Source organism: Convolutriloba macropyga, chromosome 3 (assembly GCF_964194025.1).
Source record: "Convolutriloba macropyga chromosome 3, txConMacr16.3, whole genome shotgun sequence".
NCBI classification, from domain to species: domain Eukaryota; kingdom Metazoa; phylum Xenacoelomorpha; order Acoela; family Convolutidae; genus Convolutriloba; species Convolutriloba macropyga.
Window position 1 is genome coordinate 15113050 of NC_134470.1, and position 20151 is coordinate 15133200.

At 33.0% G+C, this 20151-nt stretch overlaps 2 protein-coding genes across 14 annotated transcripts in view; one reads left to right on the forward strand and one right to left on the reverse strand.

Moving 5' to 3' along the window:
* The window catches only part of LOC142335804 (uncharacterized), a 51260-nt gene extending 43150 nt beyond the window's left edge, over positions 1–8110 (forward strand). The window contains exons 5-8 of the mRNA XM_075384132.1: positions 518–751; positions 4499–4683; positions 5262–5399; positions 7958–8110. Of these exons, the coding sequence (XP_075240247.1) occupies positions 518–751; positions 4499–4683; positions 5262–5399; positions 7958–8065 (665 nt within the window). The 3' untranslated portion in view covers positions 8066–8110. The remainder of the gene's footprint in view (positions 1–517; positions 752–4498; positions 4684–5261; positions 5400–7957) is intronic.
* Positions 1–20151, reverse strand: part of LOC142335983 (uncharacterized) — a 174243-nt gene that overhangs the window by 70548 nt on the left and 83544 nt on the right. The window lies entirely within an intron of this gene.

The following is a 20151-nucleotide window of genomic DNA, read 5'->3' on the forward strand; positions in this document are numbered from 1 at the left end:
CCCCAACTTAAATGACATCTGTCCTCTTGGCCCTGCTATTTTAACATATACAATAAAATACTCTGCTCTTTCACAGCACATATTTTTGATCGGTAGTTGATTACATTCAGCTCCATAATACAAAAAATTTCACATGAAATTTTCACCTGTTATATCTCCAGATTATACCCAGGTGGAGAGTTCATTCATCTGGAAAAACCAACAAAGTAGGGGTGGTGTATAGTTTTGTTATCTTAATTACATGGGCAATGGAATCATAGAAGACCAAAAACAAAGGTTATATTATATGCGGTGCATAATTGTCATCTACGGTATTTTCTTATTAACTAATAAAAGAGTTGACCTTGTTGCAGCTATCTGAATTTGGATCGACCAATGGCTAAACCCGATCATTTTGATCTACAAATAGTCAACCCTGACATTAAACGCTGCCCAATGTCCTTTATACTCAATATCAGTCTTTTCATAGATCAGGATCTCAACAAGGGTATTGAAATTTTCGCGATCTGTTGTGCAGGTGGAGTGTTTTGCCTGCAGCGTATATCGCGTCACTCATGCAAGATGGTCATCTACTTGGGTGGTGTGTTCTTCCTACTGCCAGACTACCTTGCGATGCCAGTGGCTCTGGATCGCATCAATGCAGTCCGACTCCCGATGTGGTACAAAGAGTGGTGTAGTCAGAGGAATGCGTGGGTGGTTATTGGACCTATTTGTGCGTTTCTTCTAGCACTTGCCGTTCCTAAATCGGCCGGTAGGTGCACCATTGCTGTTTCGCCTCTTTTATGTTTTTATCCACCCTACTCCCAGTCCAATATAAACAGTATTTTTGTAACCTCCAAAAATGCTATTTTTAGTAGTTATCGTTGATACTTGTTATGGTAACGGCAATTTGTTCGTACCGGTGTAGATTGGACGAATCTTGATCTCAATTTATTATTATAACCAACAGTTTGATGAAAATGTTCTTAGAGAAGACACACGTCATAATGTTGAAAAAACACACTATTTTAAAAAAATGAAAGAAGCTCTTTCCTTATTTCATTGCATCCTTGTATTCATTCTGAAATAATGAAAAATATGAGAAAATCTGAGACAATGAGAAATCAAAAAAATTAATATTTAAGAATTATTCGAAAACAAGGCGGCTCAGCAATGTGCGATGGCACATAAAGTTCCGACCCCGCCCATCCACAATTTTGGCATAATTGTCTACCAAATGAGGAACAGATAGAAAACCCAAAAACTATTTTTTGGGAATACCAAAAAAACCAAAAAGCACAATTCATTTTCAAAAAAAATTGTGTATGAACGATAAGATAGCCTCCAAAGCAAATAACTCAGTGGAGTAAAAATTGAAGCATTAAATTGCCATGATATGCCAATATTAAGAAAGTGAGTCAAGACCAACAGCAAAATAAAACAACAACAAACAATAATTACATCAAAAACTTTCTGTCCGTTTTAAAAAACAAAATCAAATAACAAAGTCAACATACCGTCAGCTTTGGTAACAATTAGACAAAATAGAACAAAAACAGTAAAGTTAAAAAAATCGCTTTTTTTCAAAACAATTATTTTAAAAGTAATTTAAACCATTAGAAATAAAGCATAATATCCAAAAGTTTTACAATTACCAATGCTTCTATAGAAAGGCATTAGAACCTGTCCTTATTCATTTCTTTAAGCGGCTAAAAAGAACAACAAAAAAATAACAAACAAAAATTCAATTGAAACTTGCCAGAAAACGCTGTCAAAACCGTCAAGCCATAATTCAGCCCTCAAAACATATTCGTTTGCGCCTTCTTCAAACACCGATAAGGAACTATTAGGTCATTTACGAGTGAGACTAGGTAACAAGTAGACAAAAGAGAGAAAAGGGCAAAAGTTTGTAATAATTTTTTTTCCGAAAAAAAATTATGTCCAAAGTCATGAAAAACATTAATTAAAAACGAAACATTTCAACACGGTCATTTATTCGTCTAAAAGAATTCTTTGAGACCTGCAATTATCCAGAATAATTCGTGCGTCTACAAAAAGAACGTCAAAGATGACAAAAATCAAATTAATTTTTTTTTGTTAAAAACCGGTGTCGAAGTCAGTAAGGTCATAACGCATTCTTTAAAAAAACAGATTTTGGGACATCAATCATTTTTGACACCTTCTCTTGACACCCATAAAGTCATATTTGACCTGTAATTAACGAGATTAGGTACTAAAAGAGAAATAAAAAGAACAAAATTGCGAAGATATAAAAAAATATTTATTTTAGTTTTGGAAAACGATTGTTTTCAAAGTCATGAAAAACATCAGCTATCTACAAATATCAGAATATTGGCTCGTCTATCCTTCCATAAAAAGCCCTTGGAACCTATCACTATGCAGGAAATTTCATACAACTGAAGTGACAAAGTAATAAAGACAGTTAAAGACAAAGTTTAAAAAATTGAATTAATTTCTTGAAGAAAGAAGTGTCGAGGCCTTTAAAAAGATAATCTATATCTTTAAGGATTTTAATATGTTCAATTGTGTGTCATTTTGAACGCTAATAATGTGATCTAGGAACTGTCAGTAATGTGATAATGTGACTAGAAAACGTGAAAAACTGGCAAATTTCTAAAAACAATAAATATGAAATCTAGTAGTATCAAAGCCAGAAAACAATAACTTCACGCTTAAAAACGCAATCCAGATCAGATTTCAAATCATTAGAATGAAGTAGCATTCTTTCTTTGCTGACACTAAGCTGTAAGTTGACCAAATCAAGAAAAAAATGGAGGAAGAGTTCATTAAGCCATTATTTATTTAAAAATCAATTACTTTAAAAGTTGAAACAATCCTAAACTTACAAGTAAAAAACTAAATTCATTAGTTCAGAGCTGCTTAGGAAACCAATTGGATCTATCACTCCTGAGCTTTCATTTGATATGTTCTGTTCTTTATAATTGAAAAAAGGTCTTTTTTCAAAAAAAAGACCGACTGATTGCAATCCGAATTCTTTTTGGATTGTAACAGTCAAAGATTGGCGCAAAACTAGCCCTGCTAATGCCTATTGTCCGTTAGGAACTATTGATGTTTCGAATATTGTAGATATAGATAATTTGTTAGTTGAAGACTAAAAAAAAATTCTGCATTTTTAATAATGTACGAGTAAAGCTAGCAAAAAACGGCAAATTTTAACTACAGAGTACTCTCAGCGGAAGTTGAAGTAGGATTAGCCCCTTTCTGAGTCTACAAAGATTGTATTAGTGTTGTTTGGGGCTGTACTGCCGGCAAATTTTATCAAAGTGGACTAAAGTAGCTTATTTCGTGCTGTTTTTGATGGAAAAGGCTGAATTTTGAAATGTTTATCCAGAGTTTTTGACCAAAAATATTCAATCAGAATAAACAACAAGGCTTTTTTGTCCTTAAAAATAAAAACAACGACACTATTTTTAAATATTTCATCAAATTTTAGCAAAATTGACGAAAAATTAGGCAAAAATTTCAGAAAATGTGAATAAAACAACGTGAATTCACTCTACTTTTTTTCAAAAGTTTAAACCTCGATAACTCAGTGTAGAAAACGAAAATTAAAAAAATCTTTTGAACTCCATATTCTACGCTGGACGAGCTGTCTAATGATACCAGTCTCAACTCTCTACGATGAATATATCAATCGGCGAAAATTGACTGAACAAAAAAAACCCATTTGAGTATATAGTTCCTCCCCCCTCAAGAGGGGTCGGAACAATTATGCAAAAATTGTAGAATACACACTTAAATAATTATTTATTGAAAACCCGAAGAAAAGATTGATTCTCCCAATGTTTAACCAAATTGTAGCTTCATCATGGGAAATGGGACGAAGACCATTAATATCAAGCTCTAGTCTTTTGACATTATTCCACCCGTGTTTTAAGTTGGGTTGCACAAGTGCAATGCTGTTTAATCTTGCTCGGTTGCTGCTTTATTATGTACAGAAGCCAAACAAGAAAAAGTCCACATTTGCGAAAAGGCAACCTACGAAAAGAATATCACTCGACCCACGAAACATTTATGCTCAACTGATTAAATGTCCTTAGCTCGGCTATTTTGCAACCCATGAAAAGACTATATTCGACCCACAATATCGAAAGACCATGCTTGACCTAAAAATGCCCATGAAAAGTCTTTTTTATGGACTTTAATAAGGAAGCTCGACTGGTAATTTAAGCCATTAAAGACCCTCCCACTAGACTTTTTTGGGTCTTTTTATAAGTACGCCGTTTTCGTCGGTATTTCTCAATGCGGGACAGTTTCGCACCGTCTGGTTTGTCGAATCACTGTCGAACAATTTCTGATTCTTCGCGCTATTTCGCACAATTTTGCACAATTTTGCACAATTTCCCAGAATTTCGATTCATACTCCAATTATTGTCTGGACTGTCGAGTCATGGGTGTTTTGCGTCTGGATCGTCTGGTTCATACTTCCACGACCTCAACCCGGGAGGCTTAAACGTAAGAGGTTATGTATTTCAAGGCTCTGATTTGATCGGCGGTGACTGTGTGACACTGTACGAAAGATATGACCAGTTCCTGAGTCTAATGGGAATTCCAGCTGTAGTGACAGTTGTCATCTCCACTTCTATTCTTTTGTTGCTTCTCAAACAAAAGAAAGAGGTCATAACTGCTGCAAATTCTGCTGATTCACAGACACAACGACCAGTAAGTTCACAATAATATTAGCTGCATTTGAACAATAATACACACACATCACCTCACCCAGCCCCACTCCATCCACCCAAGCCAGCCCAGCCCAACCCCGTAACTGTCACCAACCGGAATTCGCCCCATTTTCCTAACTTCGGAGAATTCCGACTTTTTCTGGCTAGCTTTCGCTTTTAAAAAAAATAACACGAAAGGAAAAATCAAAAAAACTTTTTATATGTATTTCAACTTACCTAACTCCTTATAAAACTATATTATCGTGGCAGTGGGTCGGTCAATTTGGTCAATAGTCAACCATGGCAATGTTCATTTTGGCTATACCTCGCCTACCATGGCCATATGCTTCAGACGACCGTGGGACTTGATAAGAAACAGTCACAATCGCACATGGGAACAAATTATCGATTTTAGTATTACAAGACGGGCTTCTTATACCAAATGCTAGTTTGAGAACGAAACGATAGCAGGGAACAAATTGAGTATTATGTCATTGAGTTGTTTTGGCATCGGTTGTTTTCGAATTGGTTATTTTGGCATTCGGTATTTTACCCTGACACCGTAATTATTTATTGCAGATCACACTTGCTTTGACAGTGAACTCGGTGGTGTTTGCAATCTCAGGAATTCTACAATACCTCCTACTCTTTATCGCATTTTTGATCAGAGATCCCAGCAATCGGGCGCAAGGAGTCTCCCTACTCGCTATTGGCCAGGTAAAAAATTAATCCCTATTGTTACGTCACCAACTCAAGTGTCTGTGTCTGTGTGTGTGTGTGTGTGTGTGTGTGTGTGTGTGTTTGTGTGTGTGTGTTTGTGTGTGTGTGTGTGTGCGTGTGTGTGTGTGTGTGTGTGTGTGTGTGTGTGTGTGTGTGGGGGGGGGGACTATAAGCTTAACTGTTCTGTTTTACTGTTTTTTCTGCTCAGTCGGTTTTGGGTGTATTTGATGAACAAGGACATAAATGGTATCATAAGAGTGTATATTATTTTGGTTGGATTTTTTTCGTATTTTGTCTTTTAGAGGTGTTAATGGAATTAAAGTTATTTCGAATACTTGAATATTTCACATTGACTTTGTTCACTTTTGGGATAATTTTGGCAAAACTTATATATTTTCGCCTATTGTCATCAGCCTGAACCATGCCTTATCTTTGTCGCAGCTTGGTGACCGCTTAACGGTTAGAGCAGTTGTTGAAGTTTAAAGTCTTGGGAACTTTTGTCTGATTTTCACTATTTTTGTTCAAATTTTCAATACTTTTCATTCAAATTTTGCAGCATATTTTGCTAAATTTTCTTGGAATCGGATTATCTTAAAATTTAAGTTGGATTTAATTTTAAAGACACTAGAATGTTGCCAAATTGTTTGCCTTTGTTTTGAAATATAGTTTTCTTTGTGAAAACTTGAAAGGTTTGACCATTCTCCCAAATTTTATTTAAAAACAGCTCTGTTAGTTTGAGTTAAAATAAAATAGGGGGTATTTGGGTCTACTTTTTCTTGCTGTGGTTAAAAATTGTTTGGCTTTTTTTTCTAATTGGAATCGAAATTAAATTATCCTGTGTAAAAAAATATCATTTAAATATTTGATAATTACATTTTGTTTTCTAAAAATTAATTTACTTTTAACAAGTTATAACGGAATATCTGCTTAGACGTAAAATTGATCCTCCATCAAAGTAAATTGGAAAGAAATATTTTTCAAAAACTTCCGAAAAGTTTGCTACAATGAGAAATATTTAAATAATATTTTTTACACAGGATAAGTAAATTTAGATTTAATTTAGAAAAAAGGCTAGAAAAACTAGAAAAATTAGATACAAATACCCCTTATTTTATTTTAACAAAACTAACTGAGCAAATTTTTTAAATAAAATTGGGGAGAATTGTCAGACCTTTCAGGTTTTCACAAAAAAACTATATTTCAAAACAAAGTCAAACAATTTTGCAACCCTATTTTGTCTTTTAAAGTAAATCCAATTTAAATAAATTTTCTGGAGTGCTATTTTCTAACCACCGAAAGCTTTTGACTTTGATTAGACTTGAACGTTCTTTCATATTCCACAAGTAGACATATGAGATATGTTGTTTAATTATGTTACTTTTTAAGCTCATAAAATAGTTCCTCTTTAGAGAAGGATTTTATTTCCATTGACGCAACCATTAGAGGCTGTTTGATCATTCTCAGAACCACCTTTTCGGAAACCTACAAAGAGCAAAAGAAATTGCCAATTTTTGGGAGTTATTGTTTTAGTTGACAATTTTTTCCTACGAAATTAGGGTTAAGTTCAATTTTACTAAATGATTATAATTTAAATACATTGCTACATCCACATCTTTTCTGAAACTAGCGTTTAATTCGACCGCACTTTTGACTAGAAAGTTTTCAGAAGTTGTTTGCTTGTTCTTGTTGGCTTCGGCTGTTCAATGTTATTTTCAATTCAATTTGAAATTTTCTTATATTGAAAAATCCGCGTCCAATTTTTAATTGTTTTCTACTGACAGTGACCACCTAATGCAATTTAATTTCATGAAAACGTTTGACCAAGGGTATCTTTTACCAAAACTTACTCTCTGATTTATTTACTCTCTGTTGTACTTCTAGAACATTCCATGTTTCAAACTTTTTGAAGGGATTTTTGTATTTCAATCGTTTTTTTGCGGAAACAAATTGCGTTTTGCTGTACGGATAGTTAGAAATTTAATCCTAGCTCCAAATAACTAATCTTTTCTCAAATTCCACTATTTGCATATTGTCTACTATTGGCAATTAAATCCCTTTTTTAAAAAAATGCTTTGAACTTGAATTTTTTCAGTGGAGATTACCAGAAAACGCGTGTAATAAATACTCTTTCTGTGGCTGGTGAATGCCATATGTAATTGAAAGCAAGCTGCTGAGGTTTCCATTGATAGTCTTTTTGAGTCGAGCAAAGGTCGAGCATGAAAATTTGGGTCGAGTTAAATTCCAGCTGTTCGCTAAAATTGAGCTTAAGTCATGTCATAGACTATTTGGGTCGGTCTTTTGATGTCATTCTTGGGTCGAGAATGGTTTTTCATAAGACGAGGTCTAAACCTGGGAATCAAACAATTTTATGTCAAAAATTTCAGAAACCATCTAATTGTCTAATTGGTGAACCGATTAGCAATTTAAATATAGTTAAACATAATAAATGTGAACTCATCAAAACCTTGAAGTTGACGCCTGTTAGCGATGTAGTGATTTGCCGTCTTCAACTAATTATCACTGAGGGATTCACAGTATATTTGTATTATTTACAGATACTTGGCTCTGCGGGGGTCATTATACGAGGCCCAGTGCTACTAGTGATGCGACCCATGCGAAAGGCGTTTGTCAGAGGTGTGAAGCGTCTATGTTGTCACGAATGATGACAGCAGCTCACAAAAATGATACAGGATCCAATTGATCGAAGATAGAAGACACAATCTGTGCAAACTTTTTCCTTCTATGTATAACCGCTCCTTGCTTTTATTCATAAAAAAATCTGCCGAAATGATAATTTTAAGTAGCCAGAAGTTAGCATTTATTTATTTAATATAACGGCCAAAATGAGATATAACGGAGTCCATAAACAGAAAAACGTAGGAGAACGAATTCCGGAAACGACTCCAAAAAAACACGAAACAATCACATCAAAAAAATTGAGTAAAATTGAGTTCTTAGAATGTAACTGCACGAAAAATGGTTAAAATTCGCTTAAAAATGCAGGAAGTTGTAGAAAAACCTCCTAATTAGCATAAATCTCATTATAAATACAAGAAATCTTCAAACCACTATCAACTCAAATCTCAAATCGGAGTACATTTGCAATCGGCCGAAATTAAAAAGAGCGCTAAAAAGAGAAATTTTTCACTTGGAAAATTATCCACGTAAAGAGAGTTTAAAGGTTAAAAACTTTGTACAACTTAAAATATTCACCTTTTTAATGACAAAAACTGCTTAATTTCTTTTAGAAAGATTTTGTTCAACCCAACCAAACTTTTCCAACCTTATGCTAGAGTAGCCAGAGGATTTTAGTTTCGCGGATACTTGGTGAATTAAATTGGGCGCACGAGAATAGCAGTTAAGTTATTTTTTCAACAGCATGGGCAAAAAAAGTACTGGGCAAAACATTTGGTAAAGTCAACGAAAATAAGTGAATACTTTTTCTCAAGCAGCAAAAGGGCAGTTTTATCAAGTAAATACCTAACTGTGTCATATAACAAAAAATATCCTGTATTATATTTATAACCAATTGAAATCACAAAATTGAATTGATTATAAACACATGTACAATAATAGCAGCCTTTCACTATAAACAAAGCAAACAATCCTGCATACGCAAAATTAAACAAAGAAAGCAGAAAGCATGTTTATAAAATGTATGAGAAGCAAAATGATTAAAATGGCAACAAAAAGACAAAACTCGGCAGCTACAGGATCAAAATGTTTTTGAAATTTAAAGGCATCAAAATTAAAAAGAAAACGTAACGTTCCATCAAATTTCCCGACCAGTTTATATACAAACTGAAACCACAAATTGAGTTTGAAACTTTTGACTAGAAAATTTTCAGAAGTTGTTTGCTTGTTCTTGTTGGCTTCGGCTGTTCAATGTTATTTTCAATTCAATTTGAAATTTTCTTATATTGAAAAATCCGCGTCCAATTTTGAATTCTTTTCTACTGACAGTGACCACCTAATGCAATTTAATTTCATGAAAACGTTTGACCAAGGGTATCTTTTACCAAAACTTACTCTCTGATTTATTTACTCTCTGTTGTACTTCTAGATCCTTCCATGTTTCAAATTTTCTGAAGTGACTTTTGTATTTCGATCGTTTTTTGCCGAAAAAAATCGCGTTTTGCTGTACGGATAGTTAGAAATTTAATCCTAGCTCCAAATAACTATTCTTTTCTGAAATTCCAATTTTTGCATATTGTCTTCTATTGGCAATTAAATCCTTTTTTAAAAGAATGTTTTGAACTTGAGCAGAAATTTTTTTCAGTGGAGATAACCAAAAAACGCGTGTAATAAATCCGCTTTCTGTGGCTGGTGAATGCCATATATAATTGAAAGCAAGCTGCTGAGGTTTCCATTGATAGTCTTTTTGAGTCGAGCAAAGGTCGAGCATAAAAATTTGGGTCGAGTTAAGTTCCAGCTGTTCGCTAAAATTGAGCTTAAGTCATGTCATAGACTGTTTGGGTCGGTCTTTTCACGTCATTCTCTGGTCGAGAATTGTCTTTTCATAAGACGAGGTCTAAACCTGGGAATCAAACATTTTTATGTCGAAAATTTCAGAAACCATCTAATTGGTGAACCGATTAGCAATTTAAATATAGTTAAACACAATAAAGGTGAACTTCTCATCAAAGCCTTGAAGTTGCCGCCTGTTAGCGATGTAGTGATTTGCCGTCTTCAACTAATAATCACTGAGGGATTCACAGTATATTTGTATTATTTACAGATACTTGGCTCTGCGGGGGTCATTATACGAGGCCCAGTGCTACTAGTGATGCGACCCATGCGAAAGGCGTTTGTCAGAGGTGTGAAGCGTCTATGTTGTCACGAATGATGACAGCAGCTCACAAAAATGATACAGGATCCAATTGATCGAAGATAGAAGACACAATCTGTGCAAACATTTTCCTTCTATGTATAACCGCTCCTTGCTTTTATTCCTAAAAAATCTGTCGAAATGATAATTTTAATTAGTCAGAGGTTAGCATTTATTTATTTAATATAACGGCCACAATGTGATATAACGGAGTCCATAAACCAAAAAACGTAGGAGAACGAATTCCGGAAACGACTCCAAGAAGACACCAAACAATCCCATCAAAAAATTGAGTAAAATTGAGTTCTTAGAATGTAACTGCACGAAAAATGGTTAAAATTCGCCTAAAATTGCAGGAAATAGTTGAAAAACCTCCTAATTAGCATAAATCTCATTATAAATACAAGAAATCTTCAAACCACTATCAACTCAATCTCAAATCGGAGTACATTTGCAATCGGCCGAAATAAAAAAGAGCGCTAAAAAGAGAAATTTTACACTTGGAAAATTATCCACGTAAAGAGAGTTTAAAGGTTAAAAACTTTGTACAACTAAAAATATTCACCTTTTTAATGACAAAAACTGCTTAATTTTTCCGACCCTCTTGAGGGGGGAGGAACTATATACTCAAATGGGTTTTTTTTGTTCCGTGAATTTTCGCCGCTCGATATATTCATCGTAGAGAGTTGAGACTGGTATCATTAGAAAGCTCGTCCAGCGTAGAATATGGAATTAAAAAGATTTTTTTAATTTCCGTTTTCTACAGGGAATTATCGAGGTTTAAACTTCTAAGAAAAGAAGAGTGAATTCTCGTTGTTTTTATTCAAATTTTCCGGAGTATTTGCCTAAATTTTCGTCAATTTTGCTAAAATTTGTTATAATTTTTAGAAATAGTGTCGTTGATTTTATTTTTGAAGACGAACAAGCATTGTTGATTGTTTGATTTAATTTTTTGGTCAAAAAATCTGGATAAACATTTCAAAATTTAGCCATTTTCATCAAAAACAGCACGAAATAAGCTACTTTAGTCCACTTTGATTACATTTGCCGACAGTACATCCCCAAACAACACTCACACAACCTTTGAAGAATCAGAGGGGGGCTATTTCTACTTCAGAGTCCGCTGAGAGTGCACTGTAGTTAAAACTTTGTTATTTTTTGCTAACTTTACTCGTTGATTATCAAAAATGCAGAATTTATTTTAAGTTTTCAACTAACAAAATATCTATATCTACAACATTCGAAAAATCAATTGTTCCTAACAGACAATAAGTATTAGCAGGGCTAGTTTTGGGCCATTCTTGGACTGTTACAATCGAAAAAAATTAGGTTGTAATCATTCGGTCTTTTTTTAAAAAAGACTTTTTTTAAATAATAAAGACCAGAACATATCAAATCAAAGCTCAGGAGTGGTAGGTCCAACCAATTCGCTTGCTAAGTAGCTCCAAGCTAATGCGTTTAATTATTTAATTGAAAGTCTATGGTCGTTTCTTTTTTTAAAAATAATTGACTTCTCAATAATTATTGGCTTAATTAACTTTTCCTCTATTTTTTTCTTAATTTGTTCAACTTCCAGCTTAGTGTCAGCAAAGAAAGACTACTTCTTCTTTCTAATTATTTAACATTTATTCTCGGTTGCAGTCTTAAGCCTGAAGTTATTGTTTTCTGGCTTTGATACTACAAGATTTCAGATTTTTGTTGTTTTGATAATTGCCAGTTTTTCACGTTTTCTAATTTTGTCACATTATCACATTATTAACAGTTCTCAAGTCACCTTATTAGCATTCAGATTAAGGCACAATTGAACATATTAAAATCCTGAAAGATATACATCATCGTTTTAACGGCTCTTTCTTGAAGAAATCAATTGAATTTTTTAATTCAATTGTCTTTTCATAAGACGAGGTCTAAAGACGAGGTCGAGAATTGTCTTTTCATAAGACGAAGTCGAGAATTGTCTTTTCATAAGACGAGGTCTAAACCTGGGAATCAAACATTTTTATGTCGAAAATTTCAGAAACCATCTAATTGGTGAACCGATTAGCAATTTAATTATAGTTAAACACAATAAATGTGAACTTCTCATCAAAGCCTTGAAGTTGACGCCTGTTAGCGATGTAGTGATTTGCCGTCTTCAACTAATAATCACTGAGGGATTCACAGTATATTTGTATTATTTACAGATACTTGGCTCTGCAGGGGTCATTATACGAGGCCCAGTGCTACTGGTAATGCGACCCATGCGAAAGGCGTTTGTCAGAGGTGTGAAGCGTCTATGTTGTCACGAAAGATGACAGCAGCTCACAAAAATGATACAGAATCCAATTGCTCGAAAATAGAAAACACAAGCTGTGCAAATTTTTTCCTTCTATGTATAACCGCTCCTTGCTTTTATTCCTAAAAAAATCTGTCGAAATGATAATTTTAATTAGTCAGAGGTTAGCATTTATTTATTTAATATAACGGCCAAAATGTGATATAACGGAGTCCATAAACAGAAAAACGTAGGCGAACGAATTCCGGAAACGACTCCAAGAAGACACCAAACAATCCCATCAAAAAATTGAGTAAAATTGAGTTCTTAGAATGTAACTGCACGAAAAATGGTTATAATTCGCCTAAAAATGCAGGAAATAGTTGAAAAACCTTCTAATTAGCATAAATCTCATCAAAAATACAAGAAATCTTCAAACCACTATCAACTCAATCTCAAATCGGAGTACATTTGCAATCGGCCGAAAAAAAAGAGCGCTAAAAAGAGAAATTTTACACTTGGAAAATTATCCACGTAAAGAGAGTTTAAAGGTTAAAAACTTTGTACAACTAAAAATATTCACCTTTTTAATGACAAAAACTGCTTAATTGTTCCGACCCTCTTGAGGGGGGAGGAACTATGTACTCAAATGGGTTTTTTTTGTTCCGTGAATTTTCGCCGCTCGATATATTCATCGTAGAGAGTTGAGACTGGTATCATTAGAAAGCTCGTCCAGCGTAGAATATGAAATTAAAAAAATTTTTTTAATTTCCGTTTTCTACAGGGAATTATCGAGGTTTAAACTTCTGAGAAAAGAAGAGTGAATTCTCGTTGTTTTTATACATTTTCCGGAGTATTTGCATAAATTTTCGTCAATTTTGCTAAAATTTGTTATAATTTTTAGAAATAGTGTCGTTGATTTTATTTTTGAAGACGAACAAGCATTGTTGATTGTTTTGATTTAATTTTTTTGGTCAAAAAATCTAGATAAACATTTCAAAATTTAGCCTTTTTCATCAAAAACAGCACGAAATAAGCTACTTTAGTCCACTTTGATTACATTTGCCGACAGTATACCCCCAAACAACACTCATACAATCTCTGTAGACTCAAAAGGGGGCTATTTCTACTTCAGAGTCCGCTGAGAGTGCACTGTAGTTAAAACTTTGCCATTTTTTGCTAACTTTACTCGTTGATTATCAAAAATGCAGAATTTATTTTGAGTTTTCAACTAACAAAATATCTATATCTACAAAATTCGAAAAATCAATTGTTCCTAACGGACAATAAGTATTAGCAGGGCTAGTTTTGGGCCATTCTTGGACTGTTACAATTGAAAAAAATTAGGTTGTAATCAGTCGGTCTTTTTTTTTTAAAAAAGACTTTTTTTAAATAATAAAGACCAGAAAATATCAAATCAAAGCTCAGGAGTGGTAGGTCCAAACAATTTGCTTGCTAAGTAGCTCCAAGCTAATGCGTTTAATTATTTAATTGAAAGTCTATGGTCGTTTCTTTTTTTAAAAATAATTGACTTCTCAATAAATAATGGCTTAATTAACTTTTCCTCTATTTTTTTCTTAATTTGTTCAACTTCCAGCTTAGTGTCAGCAAAAAAAGACTACTTCTTCTTTCTACTTATTTAACATTTATTCTCGGTTGCAGTCTTAAGCCTGAAGTTATTGTTTTCTGGCTTTGATACTACAAGATTTCAGATTTTTGTTGTTTTGATAATTGCCAGTTTTTCACGTTTTCTAATTTTGTCACATTATCACATTTTTAACAGTTCTCATGTCACCTTATTAGCATTCAGATTAAGGCACAATTGAACATATTAAAATCCTGAAAGATATACATCATCGTTTTAACGGCTCTTTCTTGAAGAAATCAAATGAATTTTTTAATTTTGTCTCTAACTGTCATTTATACTTTGTCGTTTCGGTCGTACGAAATTTCCTGCATAGTGATAGCTTTCATTCGCTTTTCATGGAGGAAAAGAAGAACCGATATTCTGATATTAGTAGATAGCTGATGGCTTTCATGACTTTGAAAACAATCGTTTTCCAACATATAAAAAAAAACTTTTTAACTTCGCAATTTTGTTCTTTTTATGTTTCTTTTTGTTACCTAATCTCGTTAGTTAATTACAGGTCAAATATGACATTATGGGTGTCAAAGGAATAAAAGGGATTGGTGTCCCAAAATCGTTTTTTTTAGAGAATTTGTTATGACCTTACTGGCTTCGACACCTGTTTTTCACAAAAAAAGGTAAATTAATTTGATTTTTGTCATATTTGACGTTCTTTTTGTAGATGCAACAAATATTCTGGATAATTACAGGTCTCGAGGGCTTCCTTTTCATGAATAAACGACCCTATTTAAATAGCTCTTTTTGTAATTAATGCCTTTCATGACATTGAATGTAATCTTGTTTCGAAAAAAAATTAAAAGTATTACTTTAGCACTTCGCTTTTTTGTCTACTTGTTACCTAGTCTTACTAATGAATGGCCACGTACTACTTTATAGCTGTTTGAAGAAGGCGCAATCAGATATATTTTGAGTGCCAAAATTTGGCTTGACGGTTTTGACAGCGTTTTCTGGCAAGTTTCAATTGAAATTTTGTTTGTTCTTTGTTGTTCTTTTTAGCCGCTTTAAAAAATGAATAAGGACAGGTCTTAATGCCCTTCTAAAGAACAGTGGTAATCGTAAATTTGTGGTAATATTAATTGATTCCTAATGGTATTTATTACTTTGAAGATAACTGTTTCAAAAAAAAAAGTTAATTTTTTTTTACTTTACTGTTTTTGTTCTTTTTTGTATAATTGTTACCAATCCTTTTTATGGACTGGTCGCATATGTTTTCTGGTGATTTATAAGTTATTTTTGTTTAGTTTTAGTTTTATCTGACGGTATGTTGCCTTTGTTATTTTTTGAAATTTTTTGATGTAATTAATATTTGTTGTTGTTGTTGTTTGATTTTGCTGTTCGTCTTGACTCGCTTTCTTAATTTTGACATATTACAGCAATCTAATGCATCAATTTTTACTCCACTGAGTTATTTGCTTTGGAGGCTATCTTATCGTTCATACAGAATTTTTTGAAAAAGACTTGGGCTTTTTGGGATTCGCAAAAAATAATTTTTGGTTTTTCTATCTGTTCCTCATTTGGTAGACAATTATGCCAAAATTGTGGATGGGCGGGGTCGGAACCTTATGTGCCATCGCACATTACCGAGCCGCTTTGTTTCAGTTAGAAATATTTTGTTCAACCCAACCAAACTTTTCCAACCTTATGCTAGAGTAGCCAGAGGATTTTAGTTTCGCGGATACTTGGTGAATTAAGTTGGGCGCACGAGAATAGCAGTTAAGTTATTTTTCAACAGCATGGGCAAAAAAGTACTGGGCAAAACATTTGGTAAAGTCAACGAAAATAAGTGAATACTTTTTCTCAAGCAGCAAAAGGGCAGTTTTATCAAGTAAATACCTAACTGTGTCATATAACAAAAAATATCCTGTATTATATTTATAACCAATTGAAATCACAAAATTGAATTGATTATCAACACATGTACAATAATAGCAGCCTTTCACTATAAACAAAGCAAACGATCCTGCATACGCAAAATTACACAAAGAAAGCAGAAAGCATGTTTATAAAATGAATGAGAGGCAAAATGATTAAAATGGCAACAAAAAGACAAAACACGGCAGCTGCAGGATCAAAATGTTTTTGAAATACAAAGGCATCAAAATTAAAAAGAAAACGTAACGTTCCATTAAATTTCCGGACCACTTCATATACAAACTGAAACCACAAATTGAGTTTTAAACTGTCACATTGGAAAGTCGAAGCAGTCTAAGCTTTTGAAATCGAAAAGTATCTTACCGATTCAAGAATAAAGGAAAAACTCAAAAGTTAATCTTTTCTCAAAGAAGAGAAAGATCACTTTCAAAAAAGTTACAGTTAGGATAAGTGTAAAACTACAAAAGATATTCAACCCTGGTTTCCTAGAAGTCAGATAACGGTCAATAATACGCCTAAAAAGCAAGTTGACAAAAACTACACTCGTTGAATTTACCAAAAACTTATCCTAAAATTAACCAAAAAACACCGAACTGAACAAAGTAAAAGTTTACCAAAACAAAAAACTAGATCACACAAATAAAACCATGATCATGCAGGAGATGACAAGATGCACTGTGACGAAAATTTCGTCTCAGATTTCTTGGAAAACATTGAGAAATTAGAACGCACAATTTTTGCCGATTTCGAGCAAACAAGTATCCTCTTAATTAAACTGTTGACTTGACGATTTAAAATCAATTGAAGTTGGAAAGAAGCAAATAATTCTAATTATACTAAGCAACTAAAAGAAAGAAAAACATAGAGGCTTATAAGTAACAACAATTGAAGCAAAACTGATACCGCAGTAAAAAAACATTACTTCTAAAATCAAACTGAAAAGACAACCATTAGAAAAAAAATTTGAACCAGAAAAAAAATTATTTCGTTTTTTGTTAAATTGAAATCGGTCCATTGGTCGAGACCAAGGATATTGAACGTGCACCAAAATAAGACCACATTATAGGCAGTCCCGAGAAAAAATTTCAACATACAAAAAAAAGCTACAACAGAGATTTTGTTCAAACATCATTTCTCCCTTCGATTCAGAGGAAAAACGAAAGCTCTTCAGAGTTCGTCAATTAATCGCTCCATTTATAATTCGAGCGTGAATAAAATCCATATTCAAATATAATTTCTCATTGATAATTCAAAGACTAGATCATGTGAAGTGGTCTGAAAAGACAGCTCGCAAAAAATGCAAAACCTTTGGATAGTTGATAGCGACGCTGATTTGAATAAGAGCATCCATATCACTTTCCGGCTAATATAAAAACCTAGTTGTTCAAAATTTGAAAAAAAATAGAAAAGGCCGATTAAACTGATTTAAATCGCGTTGAATTGACTTGAATTAGAGTGAATACTGTAAAAACTACTTTCAAACATAGCTTAGTAGATGGCAGAGATCAAATTAGCCCTCAAACTGGTTTTTGAAAATTTTCTGAATATGCTTTCCCATAAAGTATTTGATTCTCTAAATGGTTTTTTTGAAAAAGGAAAGAAAATCAAAAATGTGCGATGAAATTTTTAAAAAATGTCTAGAAAACAGATTCAATATCCGCGTCTCATCAATACAAAGACAAAACAAAATTTTTTTCTTTAAAAAATCTTCAAAAACCAATTTTCTTGCAGTGAAAAAAATGCGCCATAAAGGGAAACACCGAATGAAATCAAAACTGCTATTTTAATAAACCGAACAATATGTCGTTTTTAAATCCAAACCAGTTTCATCGAGTCAACAGAAAAAAATCAAAACTTAAATTTTTCAAAAACCAAGAAAAAACGGTCACATGTCTAGCTTTACAAAAAAACTACGTACTCAGTTGAGAAAAACCAAACTCTTTTAATGTACCAAAAAAACTTGTCCCATAATTAACCGAAAACCCAAAACTTAACAAAGAAAAAATTTACTAAAAAACCAGATCACACAAATAGAACACAAAATAACCAGCTGATTATCAAAAATTCTACGGTAACAACAGTTATTGATGGTCAGCGGACTTTTTGATCCCACATACGAAAGCCACAACAGCAGAAAAAGGACAAAAAACTTTGTTGTTTGAAAACTGTTTTTCTAAAAAAGTATAATTATTTTAAATTAACATGATCTTGCAGGAGACAACAAGATGCGTTGCGAAGAAAATCACACCTCAGCTTTCTTGGACAACATTGACAAACAAATCTGCACATACGACAAAAATTGACTTTTTTAGAAAACAATTTTTTGTCAAATTGAAGCGGACACGTATTCTCTTGTTTAAACTGCCAACAAATAAAAATCAATTGAAATTTGAAAGAAGCAAGCAATTCTAATCACACTAAAGAACAAAAACTAAGAGGCTTATGAGCAACAGCAATTGAAGCAAAACTGATACCGCAGTAAAAAACATTACTTCTAAAATCAAACTGAAAAGACAACCATTAGATAAAAATTTGAACCAGAAAAAAATTATTTTGTTTTTTGTTAAATTGAAATCGGTCCATTGGTCGAGACCAAGGATATTGAACGTTCACCAAAATAAGACCACTTTATAGGCAGTCCCGAGAAAAAATTTCAACATACAAAAAAAAGCTACAACAGAGATTTTGTTCAAACATCATTTCTCCCTTCAATTCAGAGGAAAAACGAAAGCTCTTCAGAGTTCGTCAATTAATCGCTCCACTTATAATTCGAGCGTGAATAAAATCCATATTCAAATACAACTTCTCATTGATAGATCAAAGACTAGATCATGTGAAGTGGTCTGAAAAGACATCTCGCAAAAAATGCAAAACCTTTGAATAGTTGACAGCGACGCTGATTTGAATAATAACATCCATATCAGTTTCCGGCTAATATAAAAACCTAGTGGTTCAAAATTTGAAAAAAATAGAAAAGGCCGATTAAACTGATTTAAATCGCGTTGAATTGACTTGAATTAGAGTGAATACTGTAAAAATTACTTTCAAACATAGCTTAGTAGATGGCAGAGATCAAATTAGCCCTCATACTGGTTTTTGAAAATTTTCTGAATATGCTTTCCCATAAAGTTTTTGATTCTCTAAATGGTTTTTTTGAAAAAGGAAAGAAAATCAAAAATGTGCGATGAAATTTTTAAAAAATGTCTAGAAAAAAGATTCAATATCCGCGTCTCATCAATACAAAGACAAAACAAAATTTTTTTCTTTAAAAAATCTTCAAAAACCAATTTTCTTTCAGTGAAAAAACTGCGCCATAAAGGGAAACACCGAATGAAATCAAAACTGCTATTTTAAGAAACCGAACAATATGTCGTTTTTAAATCCAAACCAGTTTCATCGAGTCAACAGAAAAAAATCAAAACTTAAATTTTTCAAAAACCAAGAAAAAACGGTCACATGTCTAGCTTTACAAAAAAACTACGTACTCAGTTGAGAAAAACCAAACTCTTTTAATGTACCAAAAAAACTTGTCCCATAATTAACCGAAAACCCAAAACTTAACAGAGAAAAAATTTATTAAAAAACCAGATCACACAAATAGAACACAAAATAACCAGCTGATTATCAAAAATTCTACGGTAACAACAGTTATTGATGGTCAGCGGACTTTTTGATCCCACATACGAAAGCCACAACAGCAGAAAAAGGACAAAAAACTTTGTTGTTTGAAAACTGTTTTTCTAAAAAAGTATTATTATTTTAAATTAACATGATCTTGCAGGAGACAACAAGATGCGTTGCGAAGAAAATCACACCTCAGCTTTCTTGGCCAAAATTGAGAAACAAATCTGCACATACGACAAAAATTGACTTTTTTTAGAAGACAAACTTTTGTCAAATTGAAGCGGACACGTATTCTCTTGTTTAAACTGCCGACAAATAAAAATCAATTGAAATTTGAAAGAAGCAAGCAATTCTAATCACACTAAAGAACAAAAACTAAGAGACTTATGAGCAACAGAAAGTGAAGCAAAATTGATACGGCAGTAGAAAACATTACTTCTAAAGTTAAAATAAAAAGCAACCTTCAGATGAAAATTTGAACACAAAAAAAAAACAAAAATGTCACAAGTAGGGGTAACTCAAA